Source organism: Oncorhynchus kisutch, linkage group LG1 (assembly GCF_002021735.2).
Source record: "Oncorhynchus kisutch isolate 150728-3 linkage group LG1, Okis_V2, whole genome shotgun sequence".
Lineage (NCBI taxonomy): Eukaryota > Metazoa > Chordata > Actinopteri > Salmoniformes > Salmonidae > Oncorhynchus > Oncorhynchus kisutch.
The window spans coordinates 19439824-19457918 of NC_034174.2; the positions used below are offsets into that span (position 1 = coordinate 19439824).

The 18095-nt window shown below is 42.6% G+C and overlaps 1 protein-coding gene across 10 annotated transcripts in view; it reads left to right on the forward strand.

Moving 5' to 3' along the window:
• The window catches only part of LOC109898110 (forkhead box protein P1-B), a 241197-nt gene that overhangs the window by 158333 nt on the left and 64769 nt on the right, over window positions 1–18095 (forward strand). For all 10 annotated transcript variants that reach the window (XR_004203567.1, XR_004203566.1, XM_031793110.1 and 7 more), the window contains one exon: window positions 12843–12968. Coding sequence is in view for 8 of the 10 variants with exons in the window: in XM_031793110.1 (XP_031648970.1) it covers window positions 12843–12968 (126 nt within the window). In the remaining 2 variants the exon portion in view is untranslated. The remainder of the gene's footprint in view (window positions 1–12842; window positions 12969–18095) is intronic.

The window sequence follows — 18095 nt, forward strand, 5'->3', positions numbered from 1 at the left end:
GACACACAGATTATCTTGTTTTTTGTAGAGCATATGTGCAGTATAGATAATGTAGTATCCACAGGACTGCTATCACATTACATCCAGTTCTAGATAAGTGCTAACATAATTATTCATGGTATACTATAGGGTTTCGTTTTGGTGTATAAACTTCTCTGCATTTTATTTTGATAGACATGTTCCCACTGGAATAGAAGTTTAATTTGAATAATCACTGGTGCGTTACTTTGGATAACAGGGACATCAGTGTCCCAGGTGCATACAGAAGTAAATGAGGGAAAAACAGGTAATTATGCTAAACCTGTAAATGAATGAACTGCTGACCTCCAATTATAATTGATTTAATGGGGGGAATTCATATTTATCAGCCATTTTAATATGTATTTTCTTACTTTCTATGACCTTTTTTGATAATGTAATTAATTGGTATTTTCAGGGGGAAAAAACTCAGTCCTTCAAATAGAGAGGATATCAGTGTCTGCTATGTTTACGAGCAGAGCAATTATACTTGGCAACATTTACTTGAAGTAATGATGTCATATCCTGGAATGGGAGCAAATACTTCACTCCCTGGGGAGTGATAAAGTATACAATTATCAGTTTGTTTTTCTCTATTTGCAGAAATACATAATGCAGACATGTTTTTTTACTCTGTTATGTGCACTGGGCTTTCAGACAACCAAAATGATGTAAATGAGCTGAGCTGTAACAATGTCAGCAGCTGTCTATGATTCAGAAATAGCATTGTTATGCTAGTGTTTGCACTGAGTCTGGCAATCCGCACAAGCGTTCTCAAATATGTAGAGGTCAGTGACTGTAACGGCATTCAGAGGAAGAAGGTGAGGACCGAGATGCAGCGTGGTACGTGTTCATATTTATTGAATAGAACTGAACACTAAATACAAAGTAACAAAAGGAATAACCGAAACAGTTCTGAAAGGTGATACAAACACTAAACAGAAAACTACCCACAAAACCCATGTGGCCAAGAGCTACCTAAGTATGGTTCTCAATCAGAGACAACGATAGACAGCTGTCCCTGTTTGAGAACCATACCCGGCCAAAAACAAATAAATACAAAAACATAGAAAAAGGAACATAGAATTCCCACCCTAGTCACACCCTGGCCTAACCAAAATAGAGAATATAAGCCTCTATGGCCAGGGCGTGACAGTACCCCCACAGTACCCCCCCCCCCCCCCCCCCCCCCCCCCCCCCCCCCAAGGTGCGGACTCCGGCCGCAAAACCTGACTCTAAAGGGGAGGGTCCGGGTGGACCTTCCTTACGGCGGCGGCTCGGGTGCGGGACATGGACCCCGCTCCACCTCAGTCTTGGCCCACTTAAGTGGCGCCTCTGGAGCAGGGACCCTCGCAGCGGGCCCCGGACTGAAGACCCTCGTAGAGGGTGCCACTGGACTGAGGGGTGCCTCTGGACTGAGGGGCGCCTCTGGACTGAGGGTCTGCGATTCTGGCAGCTCCGGAGTGTTGGGAGACTCTGGCAGCTCCAGGCTGGAGGGAGACTCTGGCAGCTCCGGGCTGGATGGAGACACAAGAGACCTGGTTTTGGGAACAGGCACAGGACTCACCAGGCTGGGGAGACATACAGGCGGCCTCTTCCTTGGCTGAGGCACTGGATACACAGGGCCGTGGAGGCGCACTGGCGGTCTCGACCGCATAGCTGGCCCCACCCGTTCAGGCTGGATGCCAGCTTCCACTCGGCAAATGCGGGACGCTGGCACCGAGCACACTGGCCTGTGAATGCTCAGCCGAGACACAGTGCGCATCACCCCATAGCACGGGGCCTGATCAGTCACATGCCCGACCCGGGAAAGCACGGGGAGTGGGCTCAGGTCTCCAACTTGACTCTGCCACACTCCCCGTGTGCTACCCCCAAAATTTTATTTTGGGGCTGCCTCTCGGGCTTCCTCGCCAGCCATATTCCCTCGTAACGCTGGTTCCCTTCTACTGCTGCCTCCGCTCTCCTGGCTGCCTCCACCTGTTCCCATGGGAGGCGATCCCTTCCAGCCAGGATCTCCTCCCATGTGTAGGATCCCTTCCCGTCCAGAATGTCCTCCCATGTCCATTCCTCCTTTTCTCCACGCTGCTTGGTCCGTTTGTGGTGGGTAGTTCTGTAACGGCATTCAGAGGAAGAAGGTGAGGACCGAGATGCAGCGTGGTACGTGTTCATATTTATTGAATAGAACTGAACACTAAATACAAAGTAACAAAAGGAATAACCGAAACCGTTCTGAAAGGTGATACAAACACTAAATAGAAAACAACCCAGAAAACCCATGTGGGCAAGAGCTACCTAAGTATGGTTCTCAATCAGAGACAATGATAGACAGCTGTCCCTGATTGAGAACCATACCTGGCCAAAAACAAAAAAATACAAAAACATAGAAAAATGAACAAATATAGAGAATAAAAGCCTCTCTATGGCCAGGGCGTGACAGTGACTGTACAGAGTTGCCAGGGACAGCTTTGTGTGCAGGCACTGATTGGGTGATGACATGGGCTACTTTACATATACATTCTCTAGTGATTCACCTCTAAGTGAACCCATTGAAAGTGATTCTGTCACTGGCCTAAAGACAGAGATGTTTATGACTAGGTAAGGCACGTCCTCTCAAAGGCCCTAAAGCACTGTATCTCTATACCCTCCCCTTTAATCACTGTATCACTCATAAACTACATGAGGTGTGTGTGTGTGTGTGTGTGTGTGTGTGTGTGTGTGTGTGTGTGTGTGTGTGTGTGTGTGTGTGTGTGTGCTCGCACTGTGCGCACAAACGTCCTTCCTGTTTCTCGTTTTTTAAACTTAATCAGCAAAAATAAAAGCTGTTGTAAGCTGGCTCACATTAAAGAGGTGATTATTGGTAATAAATACTTTTTATTCATACTTATTACAGAGGCAGTTTTCTTGTGGGGTTAATGAGAGTAATTTGATTTGCTTGAGAGATTACAGTTCCCAAGAATTAATGCGGCAATCCCATTCCAAGATAGAGCGATATCTAAGATTCTTCACAGGTCGTGTGCTGCTAGATGCACCGCTCTCACATACTGTAGCAGCTAATGGAGGTGAACAGCAGTCTGTCATTTCCCGCCTGGCCCCCCTATTCTAAAGCCCATATGCCCTTGGTTCTTGCAGTGCTTGTTGTTTGGGCTATTACTGTTTGTAGCTATGCCTGCATTTCACTTAGTTTGTTTCATTCTCACCATGCTGTGTATGTATGTTTCTCATTTTTAAGGGTGGACAGAACAAGTAAAATAGAATGATGGTGATGATTTATTATTGACTAATGCTAGATCAGAATCTTGAGAGATTCATCACCTAATTGCATTAATTTCAAATTCATTCAAGTTCCATCAGGACATACACTGAGTGTACAAGACCTTAGGAACACCTGCTCTTTCCATAACTTAGACTGACCAGGTGAATCCAGGTGAAAGCTATGATCCCTTATTGATGTCACCTGTCAAATGCAGGTTAAAGAAGGATTTTTAAGCATGGATACTATTGAGACATGGATCTTGTATGTGTGCCATTCAGAGGGTGAATGGGCAAGACAAAAGATTTGGGTGCCTTTGAACGGGAAATGGTAGTAGGTGCCAGGCACACCGGTTTTAGTATGTCAAGAACTACAATGCTGCTGGGTTTTTCACGCTCAACAGTTTCCCATGTGTATCAAGAATGGTACACCACCCAAAGGACATGCAGCCAACTTGACACAACTTTGGGAAGCATTGGAGTCAACATGGTCCAGCATCCCTGTGGAACACTTTCGACACCTTGTAGAGTCCATGCACTGATGAATCGAGGCTGTTCTGAGAGCAAAAGGTGGGGCAACTCAATATTCTGAATGTTTTGTACACTCAGTGTATTTTCTAGAGAAGCCAGATTTTTGGAGGCCACAGTCTGCGTTGTTTAATATTTCCACCACATGTTTATGTAAGGCCTTTAAGCTTGCCAGATAACTTAATTTTCCTCGTGATCATCTTCTCCTGCAACGTTTATTGAAGCCTGCAGCTCAGGAGGTGTCTGTTCAGAGTGCTGAAGGTGTCTCAGGCTGATTGAAGCCAGCCAATTCTGTCACCGCGCTGCGCTTTGCATGCTAATTACTACAGGATGTTATGTTAGTCAAAAGTGCTTACTTACAGTTACAGGACCTGCATTGACTTGTTGTTACTTCACTCACACTTGTCCACGCCAATATGACTTGTGAGAGTTTGAGTAACGCCCAGTGTCCATGTTCAAGCCAATTAAACTAAAAGAGTATGGCTGCCCTCTTGTCTTTGCCCTCTTGTCTTTCGTTAGAACACTGCTATGCATCATATTCAGTCCAAGCTGACTGGAGATCTGTCCAGACTCAGCCAGGAGAGCACTATAGTTTATGGCCAAAGCAATCAGATTTTTTCCCTCTTCCTTTATTCCTGTCTGTCTGAGATCATATTACCCGTCTTGGAATGACTTCAACAGAGACAGTGCTATTCACAGGGAGCTGCCACTCCACTGCAACTCAATCCACAGACCATGGCCAATTGGGCTCACTGTGATTTATAGAATTATTCTCCCGTAGAGTAACTCTCTCTCCATCCACACTGGGATTCCTCCACTGGCACCTCATAGACCTCATACAGGAGGTTTACGTGCTTTAGGTCCCAGGTCAAGACAAGGGAAATCAATGGCAGATGATGTATATATACAGGTGTAGGATCTTAATTTCACCAAAATAATCGTGCAGCAATAGGATTTGAACGTTTAGTCCATAATGTTGCTTGAACAGTGTTTAGGCTATTAGTTGGCCAAAAGTAGGCTACATGAAAATAACAATACTGTTAATATAACCGTGTCTTAGGGATTTTTGTGAATTGATGTACATCACAAAGCTCATCTGCATTTCCTGTGGTGCAGGACAGTTCTCGGCAACAAAAGAGTGATCAACTTGATATCCTACATCTGTAGTTTTGGATCAGTGGAGCTATGATATAAGCATTTCTTTTATGTTTAGTATACCACAGATATATTAAGTGTAACCAAAATGCAGTAGCAACCAAGGGATGGCTTCTGTGCCATATCATTTGACTGAATTCCGTGTTTGTGAAATCAACAGCAAGGTTTGGGAAGATAGTGTTTTCTCTAGGGACATAGCACACCACATTAAATCCTGTCCTATGGACTTCCTTACCCTGCCCTGACAGCAGTGATAGGCTGTAGGTAATGTCACTCTACCTTTTAGGTGTTTCTGATTGGTGGCATGCATCATATTATGGGCCGGATTTATTTTTGTGTCAGACAGTTGACCAGCAGAGTAGTAAACCCATAGTAGAGGAATTGAGGACCAATCAACTGACAACATAGAAGCAGCCAGTGCCCTGAGCAGTCTAAATCCCCCATGTACTGTCTGATGCAGTATATCAGTCTCTTCCTGAAGCACTGCTTTGTTACGGGGTGTTGTGTGTGTAATGTGTAGGCTGCCTGTATTCATCTATATTCAGTGCAACTCAAATCAGAGATTTAGGGCTTTGCTGAGAGTAACTTGTGAGTTTGCTGCTGTATTGATGAAGTTGAGTAATGTGAATGAGATGAAAAACAACGAGGCATTCCCATTCTAAACACTACGCTTCAACCCTGGATCAGTTCCACAGAATCCTTGCCTCACGCTGCGTTTTAGAATCATCCTTTCCCAAGCACGACACTCCTAACCACTACCTGATGCAACTCTGCAGACCAAAATGCAATAACAAACGAAACAAGGTTTTTTCAAGCACCCGTCTAAATAGTTTGCATGCCCAAGACATTTTCTGTGTTTTATCGACTTGACGGAAATTACAGCAGAATGCAATGGTGGGCATCCCCAGGCGTTGGTATTGGCAAGGAAAAGGGAAAGGCAGCAGGAGGGTATAGACTGAGATCTGCCTTGCATTGTTCCCAGCTCTTTCTTTTTTTAAATTATTTATCTTTTTATTTTCTCTTCCTCACTCAATCTTCTTTTCCCTTTCTTTCTGCCATCGAAACGGAACCAAAGCATTGACTGCTCCCCTACTGATTTGCCTCTGTGTGACCTCCCTTTAGTGGTGCCATTCACGGGCGGTGCTGGAGCAGAATGCAAGGGGAGAGAGAGTGATGCGCTCTGATAGACTTCGCTAGTGAAGTGGATTAAATCAGCATCAGGCTAGTGGAGCTGATTACCCTGAATATGAAAATGCAGTATCTTAATGGTACATATTTTCATGAGGCAGCCCAGTTGCCTTTCATTTTGCGGCTCATATGTCTATTCTTATGAGTCATTTACTTCTTTAATTACCTTTAGCAGCAGATGCACAATGGTGTATTAATGTGAATGATTTTTACGGCCACTTTATCATACCGTGCCTAGGAAGTTGAAAGGCGTAATTGAGGTGGAAGAGCGACTCATGAGGGAAACAATATTAGTTGACAGCTTCCCTTGTAGTCGGGAGGGTGTTTATGAGTTTACACCGCTCTAAAGCAGTAATAAACACAGTATTCATTTAATAACTGCTGAATGGCGGGGACAAAAATGCCTTCATGGAGGGGAGATTTGCATTATGTTATTGAATCATGATAGGAAGTTGGTGTCCCATAATCAGACAAAACTGCATGTGTGTGCATGCGTGTGTGTGTGTGTGTTTATCCTGCCTGTGTGAAGCCAGTGAAGCCATTCAAATTTTCTTACATTTGTCTTATTTTCTGTAGGATTTGGCCCTGTTATTTTGATGCTAAATGACACTTGAGTGTGTGTGTGTGTGTGTGTGTGTGTGTGTGTTGTGTCTACAGTATGTGTGATTTTCTTTATGTGCATTTTTTAACCCAGACCTCTGAATTGAGGCCTACTTTTTACCATCTGTTGTTAAGATGCTACTTAAGAGAGGCTGGAGAATCCAAACAAACGGAACCTGTTGGGCCTGCATAGCTGAGCTGACCTCCCGGGCCGCCTGTACCAGGCTCAGAGTAAATTCCGGGCCCACTGTTTACTCTCTGCTCTGCGCCTGCTCCATACTCCCTCCTCCTCTCCCTCCCCTCTCTACTCTCCCTCTTTCTCTCTCCCTCCTCCTCTCCCTCCCCTCTCTACTCTCCCTCTTTCTCTCTCCCTCCTCCTCTCCCTCCCCTCTCTACCCTCCCTCTTTCTCTCTCCCTCCTCCTCTCCCTCCCTCTTTCTCTCTCCCTCCTCCTCTCCCTCCCCTCTCTACCCTCCCTCTTTCTCTCTCCCTCCTCCTCTCCCTCCCCTCTCTACCCTCCCTCCCCTCTCTACCCTCCCTCTTTCTCTCTCCCTCCTCCTCTCCCTCCCCTCTCTACCCTCCCTCTTTCTCTCTCCCTCCTCCTCTCCCTTCACTCCCTGCCCTCCATCATTAGTCCCGCTCCACAGCACCCTCTTCCATCCACACTCATGTTTAATAAGTTTACTTTCTACCCTGTTTTTCTTTTACTCCATTATCCCCATTAAAAACATTTGTCAAGCCATCGCATTACCTGTTATGGGGAGAACAAAACAAAATTAGATTTTTATTGAAGTCAGCTTGCATCTTATATAATTGCATGCTGTGCTTTATATTGTTTAAACATGGCAATTTGAAATGTTTAGTGTTGTCATAAATATTAATAGATTAGTTGAAAAGTGCAGCAAAGGAAAGGCATATAATGGTTTGAAGTGGGTACAAAACATTGATTTATTTATGTATTCTACATGAATTAGTTTGGAAATCTAAACATGGGTTAGAGAGTGTTTTTCAGAGGGCCTGTAATGCGTGAGGTTTAAACATGGGTGCCTGTTTTCCATGTGGAGAGGCTTTTTGGAAATGGCATTAATTATATACTTACAGAGAATACAGCCCTGCCTACTTTGCATTACAGATAAACAGCCATTGTACAAAAAAAGTATATAACTCAATTCATATAAATTGACATGATTCCTACTGCTGCTTATCTGCTCACATGTTTAAAAATGGTCCCAAATCATATGCATTTCAATAAAAATTACACTTATTGTAAGTGAATTCCATTACTATATGTTTGCACACTCAATGCCCCGCTGATCACACATCATCCTACTTGTCCTATTCTAAAAATGTGTGAGTAACTCTCCCAGTTTCAATAAATTCCCGCCAGTCTTACAATAGCCTGCATAATTTACAGAAATGGAAGGAACAGCTTTCCACTCTGTAGGAGGGAGTCAGCCTACTGTACTATGAACACACCAGGAGGATCCAGAAGAAGTGGGCTTATTGCACAGGGCTACTGCAGGCCCTTTGTTTGGATAAAACATTGCAGGGGTAGAGCCAGGGCCATAAATGTCAGATGAGTTGAGAGGTGTGCTCTTTCACTTAGAAAGTTAAGCGGATAACCTTGACATTTAGGCCATCACCAGGCAAACCCACAGACCTGAGAAGGGGGAGAAATGCCTGTGTCTGCTGAGCAGGACTACATTAAGGACAAACCTATTAGCTGTGTTTTTGCTGGCCGTATGAGAACCTTGGTCTCCTGTCTAGTTAACTCCAGCCACTGGGTAAACAGCGAGCACTGGACCCCGCTCTCCTCTACTCCTCTCCGCTTTCCTCCACTCCTCTACTCTCTCTGACATTTTTCCTCTCTCTCCAGTCTCCACAATGGCCACAGGGATCTGATTACATCTGCGCACACATCTTCTAGCAGTTAGGGTCAATTTGTTTGAAATCATTTCACATTCAAGGTCTACACTGACGTTGGAGTTGGAGGACATTGGTGAGTCGGAGGAAATAAAGAGGGCTCTCTCCTGATGGGCCTGAACAAACACACTAGACCAGACCCACGTCACCGTACCTCTTGCAGTGGAGCCACCCTGAATGGAGCCCTCTCAGTTTTCACACAACCACTCTCTTTACCTGGCTCACATTTGTCTGTCAGTTTGAGCTGGAGGATAATTGTTGCTGGTCTCTTCTTTCCGAGGAACGTAGCCTACCACTAGACGTATCTCTCAATAACCAGTGCATTTGAATTCCTCTACAGTTGAACAAGTTGTTTGTATTTTTTGTTTACTCAAGGTCAACAGATGTAGAGAGATAAAGAAGTGCCCTTGGTCATGTCCAAAAAGTGCGTGCCATTACAACATAGTAAAAAGTTTAGGGCTGAATCAAAGCAAAGACTTGTGGTAATTCTCAGAGCAGGGATTTGTATGGCACCCAGAGCTGGCTTTAACAGCAGGAAACCCAAAGCCTGTAAATAATCCACATGTGCAGACTGCATATAAAGACATCTAGTACTTAGCCATTCCCTTATCACTGCTAGATAGCCCTGGGACATGAGAGCTGCTCCTGCCTTTTCAGAGGCTCTATTCACTAATATGGTGTGAAAGTAGATTTAGAAATAAGGCAGCCGCTGTTTATTAAAACAGACCCGTTAATAGAGGGGAAGGTGTGAACTTTGAACACATTTGAAAGAGAATGTGCAAATGACAAGGATATCAAATTGCGTTGTCTTTGTTGGCAATAAGACCTTGTCAGATCCTGGAGGGTGTTTGTTTGTGTGTGTGTGTGTGTGTGTGTGTGTGTGTGTGTGTGTGTGTGTGTGTGTGTGTGTGTGTGTGTGTGTGTGTGTGTGTGTGTGTGTGTGTGTGTGTGTGTGTGTGTGTGTGTGTGTGTGTGTGTGTGTGTGTGTGTTTATTTTGTTCCTTATCCTAGCTCGTACTGTACAACTACAACTTAGCCTGTAGTACAAATAACCATAGCAGCACATTGCAATGAAGCTTCTTCAGTTGCACCTGTACATAGACAGGTTCCGCACGTACAAATATGTAAATCCAATTGGCAAACCTCATGTTAATCATGACATGTTTTGCCAGTTAGAAATACACACAGTTCAATCTCCTGCTTCTGTACATTAGAATAAGTCAAAACTTGAATACGTGTATTTCTGTGTAAAATCCTAGTTAATTCTATAAACATACAGTATTTCCCCGCTTAGCTTGACATCTGCTTCACCCTAAAGCACGGCAGTCTCCTGTTCCCTTTGCATCCTAGTTATCTGTTTGTATTATCTGTCTTTGAACTGTATCTGATCAGTTCCACCTAATATGTCTCTTGATTTGTGCTATTGTAGTGCCCAGACAACATGCTGTTCTCCTCATTTCTCTGCTCTTTAGATGCTCCGGTCTGTCATCCGCTGGCAGTTTAGCGCGTCTGGAGCTGCTTTTAGGCTTGTACGTCTATCAAGCCCCAGTACCTTTGAATGTGAGATCAAAAGGAGATGAATTCCAGGGAAAGAGGGGAGAGAGAGAGAGAGAAGAGGCCTTGTGTGAAGAGAAGAGTGGGTGCTGTGTAAACATCACAGTGACAGCTCACAATGGGTTATTTTAGCACAGCATCAGGCCTCTCCAAGGCAGCCAGCTACAGTCGCCTTGTTAAACAACAAATCATTCCTCAGCCTCTAGCCGGCCTCAACTCGGAAACACTCTACATAGGTTCCCCAGCTAGACCTTTTTATATCGTTATTTTTCGATAATGACGGTCTTTTGACTCATCCTGTGTCTTTCGCTTTTAAAACTATTTTAAAGTCATTGGGGAAAACAGAGCCCAAACAGTATGACTAATACTGTAAGTGATTATTTTCTGACTGCTTTTCCACTTTATCAAATATGAAAGTCTTAATGAGGTTAGTTTCTATTTGATGATCAACTTGAGATCAACGTGGATGATCTTACAATACACAGTGTTCCATCGCAACGTCACAGTTACTGTATTTATGCTGATTGATGATGCAGTACTGTAGGTGTTGTGCCAGGTTTTTTTCTGTTAATGATTCCCAGAAATATATGTCTTCACCCATTAGTATCTAAAAACTCCCATCATATCCTGTTGACTCAAGTATCTTAGTTCCAACACCCCTCTTAGTAACCCAGACAGGTTACACCAAAGCATGCATGTGTCATAAGTTACAGAGAAAACGAAATACTACTTTTGTTTATTCATAAATGTTCCCCTGTAGTAATCCCTAGGCTTGGCTTAACTATTTGGTGCTCTTTTGTGCCATGCTGCCTCACCAGGTAAGATTATTGTGTCTTCGAAGAAGAACCTTCTGTCCTTTATTCCATTACACAGCTCTGTCATTTGTGGTCTATTGTCTATTTAAACTTGACTTTATGCTGCACATTTTGCATAAGTACTGTAGTGCAATGTGTATATAACTTTTAACCGTCAACTTATTCTTACCTACAATAACCTACTTGAGGTTATTGAATTACATTGATCTTGTATTGCATGCTTTAAGTGCTAGGTAGGTCTGCCACTGTAGGCGGGAAGATAGGAAGTTTGTCATACTGTAACTGAATTGGTTAAATATCATGTTCTTATAATTAGGGCTATAAATAGTCGGTTATTGTTTGTGCCTTAGCATTGCGTTGGATTTCTCTGTTTGTGTTGGAGTGAATCTCACACTGTCACAAGAAAAGGGTACACTATCTTTATGAATGTGTGGGCTGGGGTTTTCCCCTCACAAGCTATAGGCAGGGAGAGAGAGAAAAGAGAGAGAGAACATGTTTTAATGGTGGAAGGGTAAAATGCCAGGAGAGTGGCCTCTTTGTAGCCTGTGGTTATATTCTTGCCTCATGATGTCATCCCACAGGCCTGTGTTTGAGAGGGTCAACACACACACACGGTGCAGAGCAGCGCACAGCTGTTTGCCCCTGCCTCTGAGCTGGACTCCCCTCTCATCCTTTCTTTTATAGAGCATTTACAGGCCTATAGATCATCTTCTCCTATCACTCTCTCCGTTTCTCTATAAGCCTTTCACCATACCCTCTTCCTTTTCCTATTTCACTTTCATACCATCTTCCATACATTCCTCTTACTCTTTCACGCGTTTCTTTACATTTCCCTCATACGTACTCTGAGCACCTCCTCTCTCCACCCCACCCACCCCCCTCCACCTTTTCCGATTTTCGTCTTCAACATACCACTTTTAATTTGCATCTGGCAATCAACCTGACTCATCAAATAATTGACTTGAGGACTATTACTCTGCTGTGCGGGATGGGCTTGGACTGTTAGTTTAATTGTGGGAGTAATCGTCTGTGGAGTATGGAAAGTATGAGCCTAGTTATTTACTCAGATGTTTTACTGGTGTAGGTGTGAGGAGGCTGGCGGCTCACTGTGGGAATACACGCTTGCTTTTCTTGGTATCAGTGTGGTTTTCATGACCACTGTTTTTCCCGGCTCCCCGGCTTTGTTTGTTCTGGATGGCATGTTTGATTATTTATCGTGAGGGAAAAGGGAGTAGCTGGAGCAATAAACATGTGACTGCACTGTATTTTGTTTTCCACTGAGAAGGCCGTGTCCTTTAACAGATATTTGGAGCAGCAATAAACCTTTTATTTACTTTCTGGAGGGGAGTGGACAGGGGGAGAGGAGGATCAAAAAGCACCGTTCTGTGCCTCTGACTTTTTCTGTTTACTGTAATTGCAACCTACAGTATACACACGCACACTACATGTTCATGTTTTTAAATGTATATCAATTGTTAAGACTTTTTTCTGTATTGTCTTTTCGCTACGAATTGGACCCCAGTAAGACTAGCTGTCACCATTGGCATCGACTAATGGCGATCCTAATAAAATCTAATCTAAATCAACAGAAAATATTTGCATTGGCCTGTGGCTATTGATTTGTGTAAAATCCTGTTTGTTTTGTTATCTATTAGCAGTCCAAGAACACGTCGTTGTTTGGGTTACATCTGTTGTGTTAAAAGAAGAGTGGTCTCAAGGGAAGGGTTGAGCCCCAAGACACAATCAAATATCTGCTTTTAGTTTCAATGTTGTTCCCTTTTTTAACCCACCATCATTTTCATCTCTCTTTCAGGCTCTTCAAGTGGCTCGGCAGATCCTTCTACAGCAACAACAGCAACAACAACAACAACAACTGCAGCTTCAGCAAGGCACCGATCTAAAATCCCCCAAAGACAATGAGAATCAGCCAAGCCTACAGGTACCAGAACACACTGTCATATGCTTGTTAAGAACATGCAAACAGTGTATGCTTACACCAGTCAACTGTCATATTGTTGCTTCCAAGTTGGAGACCTCAAGACAAACAAAAGCGGTTGGTCTGTTGTAAAAGTCACTTATTAAGTTGAGCAATGGAGAGCTGAACTTTCTTGATCTTTTCTATAGTACACTGTGTGCTGTTTTCATTCTGTCATGGGTGAATGTACCAAGCAACCTTCATAAACAGGAAATTAAGAGAGGCAGAGTGAGTGACGGTTGTAGGCCAACCACGTTTGCGTGTGTGTGTTCGTGGGTGTGGATTGCAATGTGAGTGTGATCAACAACATACATCTCAAACTGTGACACATTAATTATATTACTATGTAGAATAAACACACTTCTGAATGCCTGGGGCGGCAGGGTAGCCTAGTGGTTAGAGCGTTGGACTAGTAACCGGAAGGTTGCAAGTGCAAACCCCCAAGCTGACAAGGTACAAATCTGTCGTTCTGCCCCTGAACAGGCAGTTAACCCACTGTTCCTAGACCGTCATTGAAAATAAGAATTTGCTCTTAACTGACTTGCCTAGTTAAATAAAGCCTAGACTCTCAGAAATCAGCCTCTTGGAAATATTTTGATGTATTCCATTTTTTAGCAAAGCCAAGGTAAATGTGTGTTGCTGATCGAGGCCTGTTGTAGCAGTGGTTAATATGTGATAGAATCTCTCTCTCTCTCTCTTTTTCAGATCACCCCTTATTTTCAGATCACCCCTTAGAGCCGCCTCACATGTGTATCTTTGTTTGAACGTTTGTTTCAGTGCGAAATTGCAAATGACTTCAGGGCCTATTTGGTCATTAATAAGAAGGACTGTTCTCATATATATATATATATATATAAATTTAATAGCCCCTTTCCCTTAGCAGCTAGGTCTAATGACAGGTACACATGTAGGATCTTAATTTAATCTCTCTTCTTTCGCTGAGAATTTTCCTGCACTGCAGGAAATGCAGATGAGCTTCATGATTTACATAAATTCACTGAAAACCCACACTAACACACGGTTATATTAACAGTATTGTTTTTGAGAAAGTTCATACTTGATATGTCCTAGTGAAAAATGTATCAACCCCTACAAAAATCTCCATGAATTATAATCCACATGATCAATCACATTTCCTGTTGCCGCAGGATTCTTTTCCCGCTGTAGCAAACTGACTCAAATTAAGATCCTACATCTGTAATTAAAGAGGCAATTTTTTGTCTCAATAATAGCTCTAGAGGATTACCTTTTAGTTGTGTTGATCTTTCAGTTGTGTTGACCTTTTAGTTGTGTTGACCTTTCAGTTGTGTTGACCTTTCAGTTGTGTTGTAGTTGTGTTGACCTTTCAGTTGTGTTGTAGTTGTATTGACCTTTTAGTTGTGTTGACCTTTTAGTTGTGTTGACCTTTTAGTTGTGTTGTAGTTGGGTTGACCTTTCAGTTGTGTTGACCTTTTAGTTGTGTTGACCTTTTAGTTGTGTGTGCATTTGTCAGGATTCAAATAAGTTGAAGGGATCAAACTAAAGAGTTTCCCGAGTCAGGCTGGAAAATGTATAGCAGAGGTCAACAAACACGGGAGGCTACATGGAAGATTCCAGCGTACAGCCAGTTTTTGGTACATAGTGAAGTACTACACATTCTCTCACAGACAAAGAAAAAATTCAAATTCTAAGACCTTGCCCAACCTGTCACTAAGCTATTGAAAAGAGAGCTGGGCCTTTTTTCCTCCTCTGCCCAAATCTTGTGAAGAGCACAGGCTAGTTGGCCATAGTATCTAAATAAAATTCTAAATTGCCTGCTTTGTAATGTGTTGTATGTTATGTTACATTTTGCTAGGTTGAAACTATCATAATGAAAGCCACAAGTACAGACAAGTGTTTATGTAAGTGATAATGCCCGATAATGCCTGGTGTTTGGATAATGCCTGGTGTTTGGAGGATACAGTGCATTCGGAAAGTATTCAGACCCCTTGACTTTTTACACATTTTGTTACGTTACAGACTTATTCTAAAATGGATTCCATTATTTTGTTCCCCTCATCAATCTACACACAGTACCCCATAATGACAAAGTGAAAACAACTTTTTAGAAATGTTTGAAAATGTATAAAAATCTAAAATAGAAATATCTTATTTATGTAAGTATGCAAACCTTTTGTAGCGTCATACCCAAGAAGACTCAAGGCTGTAATCACATCCACGGTTGCTTCAACAAAGTACTGAGTAAAGGGTCTGAGTACTTATGTAAATGTAATATTTCAGTTTTTTTATTTTAATACATTTGCTAAAATTTCTAACAACCTGTTCTTGCTTTGTCATTATAGGGTATTGTGTGTAGATTGATGAGGATTTTGGGGGGGGTTAATCCATTTTAGAATATGTCTGTAACCTAACAAAAAATTTGCAAAAAGTCTAGGGGCCTGAATACTTTCCGAATGCACTGTATTTAGTCTTGTGAGTGTGCATAGAATCAGTGCAAGATAGGGTCAATGCAGATAGTCCGGGTAACCATTTAATTAACTATTTAGCCGTCTTACGGCTATTAAGCAGTCTAATGGCTTTGGGGTAGAAGCTGTATCGAAGCCTGTTGGTCCAATGATACAACAATTACAGTTGAAGTCGGAAGTTTACATACATCTTAGCCAAATACATTTAAACTCAGTTTTTCACAATTCCTGACATTTAATCCGAGTAAAAATTCCCTGTCTTAGGTCAGTTATGATCACCACTTTATTTTAAGAATGTGAAATGTCAGAATAATGGGAGAGAGAATGATTTATTTCAGCTTTTATTTCTTTCATCACATTCCCAGTGAGTCAGAAGTTTACATATACTCAATTAGTATTTGTCACACCCTGACCGTAGAGAGCGTTTTATGTCTCTATTTTGGTTTGGTCAGGGTGTGATTTGGGTGGGCAGTCTATGTTCTATGATTTTCTATTTCTATGTGTTTGGCCGGGTGTGGTTCTCAATCAGAGGCAGCTGTCTATCGTTGTCTCTGATTGAGAACCATACTTAGGTACCCTTTTCCCCCACCTGTTTTGTGGGAAGTTAACTTTGTCTTTGTTCAGGGCACATAGCTTCACGGTTTGGTTTTTGTTCTTCGTTTTGTCGGCGTAATTTTTTTGAATAAAGAGAAAATGTACGCTTACCATGCTGCACTTTGGTCCAGTCCTTCAGCCAGCCGTGACAGTATTTGGTAGCATTGACTTTAAAATGTTTAACATGAGTCAAACGTTTCGGGTAGCCTTCCACAAGCTTCCCACAATAAGTTGGATGAATTTTGGCCCGTTCCTCCTGACAGAGCTGGTGTAACGGAGTCAGGTTTGTAGACCTCCTTGCTTGAACACACTTTTTCAGTTCTGGCCAAAGATTTTCTATAGGATTGAGGTCAGGGCTTTGTGATGGCCACTACAATACCTTGACTTTGTTGTCCTTAAGCCATTTTGCCACAACTTTGGAAGTATGCTTGGGGTCATTGTCCATTTGGAAGACCCATTTGCGACCAAGCTTTAACTTCCTGACTGACGTCTTGAGATGTTGCTTCAATATATCCACATATTTTCCTGCCTCATGATGCCACCTATTTTGTGAAGTGCACCAGTCCCTCCTGCAGCAAAGCACCCCCACAACATGATGCTGCCACCCCTGTGCTTTACGGTTGGGATGCTGTTCTTCGGCTTACAAGCCTCCCCCTTTTTCCTTCAAACATAACGATTGTCATTATGACCAAACAGTTCTATTTTTGTTTCATCAGACCAGAGGACATTTCTCCAAAAAGTACGATCTTTGTCTCCATGTGCATTTGCAAACTGTTTTTTTATGGCAATTTTGGAGCAGTGGCTTCTTCCTTGCTGAGCGGCCTTTCAGGTTATGTTGATATAGGACTCGTTTAACTGTGAATACAGATACTTTTGTACCTGTTTCCTCCAGCATCTTCACAAGGTCCATTGCTGTTGTTCTGGGATAGATTTACACTTTTCTCACCAAAGTACGTTCATCTCTAGGAGACAGAAGCGTCTCCTTCCTGAGCGGTATGACATGTACCTGGTACCATGGTGTTTATACTTGCGTACTATTGTTTGTACAGATGAGCGTGGTACCTTCAGGCGTTTGGAAATTGCTCCCAAGGATGAACTAGACTTGTGGAGGTCTACAAATAGTTTCTGAGGTCTTGGCTGATTTCTTTTGATTTTCCCATGATGTCAAGCAAAGAGGCACTGAGTTTGAAGGTAGGCCTTGAAATACATCCACAGGTACATCTCCAATTGACTCAAATGATGTCAATTAGCCTATCAGAAACTTCTAAAGCCATGACATCATTTTGGGGATTTTTCCAAGCTGTTTAAAGGCACAGTCAACTTAGTGTATGTGAACTTCTGACCCACTGGAATTGTGATACAGTGAATTATAAGTGAAATAATCTGTCTGTAAACAATTGTTGGGAAAGTTACTTGTGACATGCACAAAATAGATGTCCTAACCGACTTGCCAAAACTATAGTTTGTTAACAAAAAATGTGTGGAGTGGTTGAAAAATGAGTTTTAATGACTCCAACCTAAGTGTATGTAAACTACCGACTTCAACTGTATGAGATATGCAGTGAGCTGCCACCTGATGTGTGTAGAGCTGTGAAGATCTATCTGTGGTGAAGACCTATTCATCTCATCAGTATCCCCATTAGACAGACAGAGAGAGAGAGAGAGATGCACAAGCTCTGTGACTCACTCCAATTCATTTTATACAAGTCAAAAATAATGAAGCACAGAATATCTGAAACATCTGAAAAAAATGACCTGCATAGAAGGGGGAGAGAAAAACCAAGCAGGAGAATCCTTGATCAGCATGAAATGGCTGTTGTGTTTTATATCTCCAAGAAGGGGGGATAGCACTGAATGTGCTGCTTGCATACTGTTTCCCAGTGCCTTGAATCATATTAAATCATACAAACAGCTGTTAGCAGGCTGGAGAGCAGCTTAACATACTTAACTGGTCAAAAAGCCAGTAAATTACTGACAGAATGACGTGTAATTAAAAGTCTATGCCACTTTACCTCGCGCTTCACACCTACAGTGGCGCGGGACGAGAGTGAGC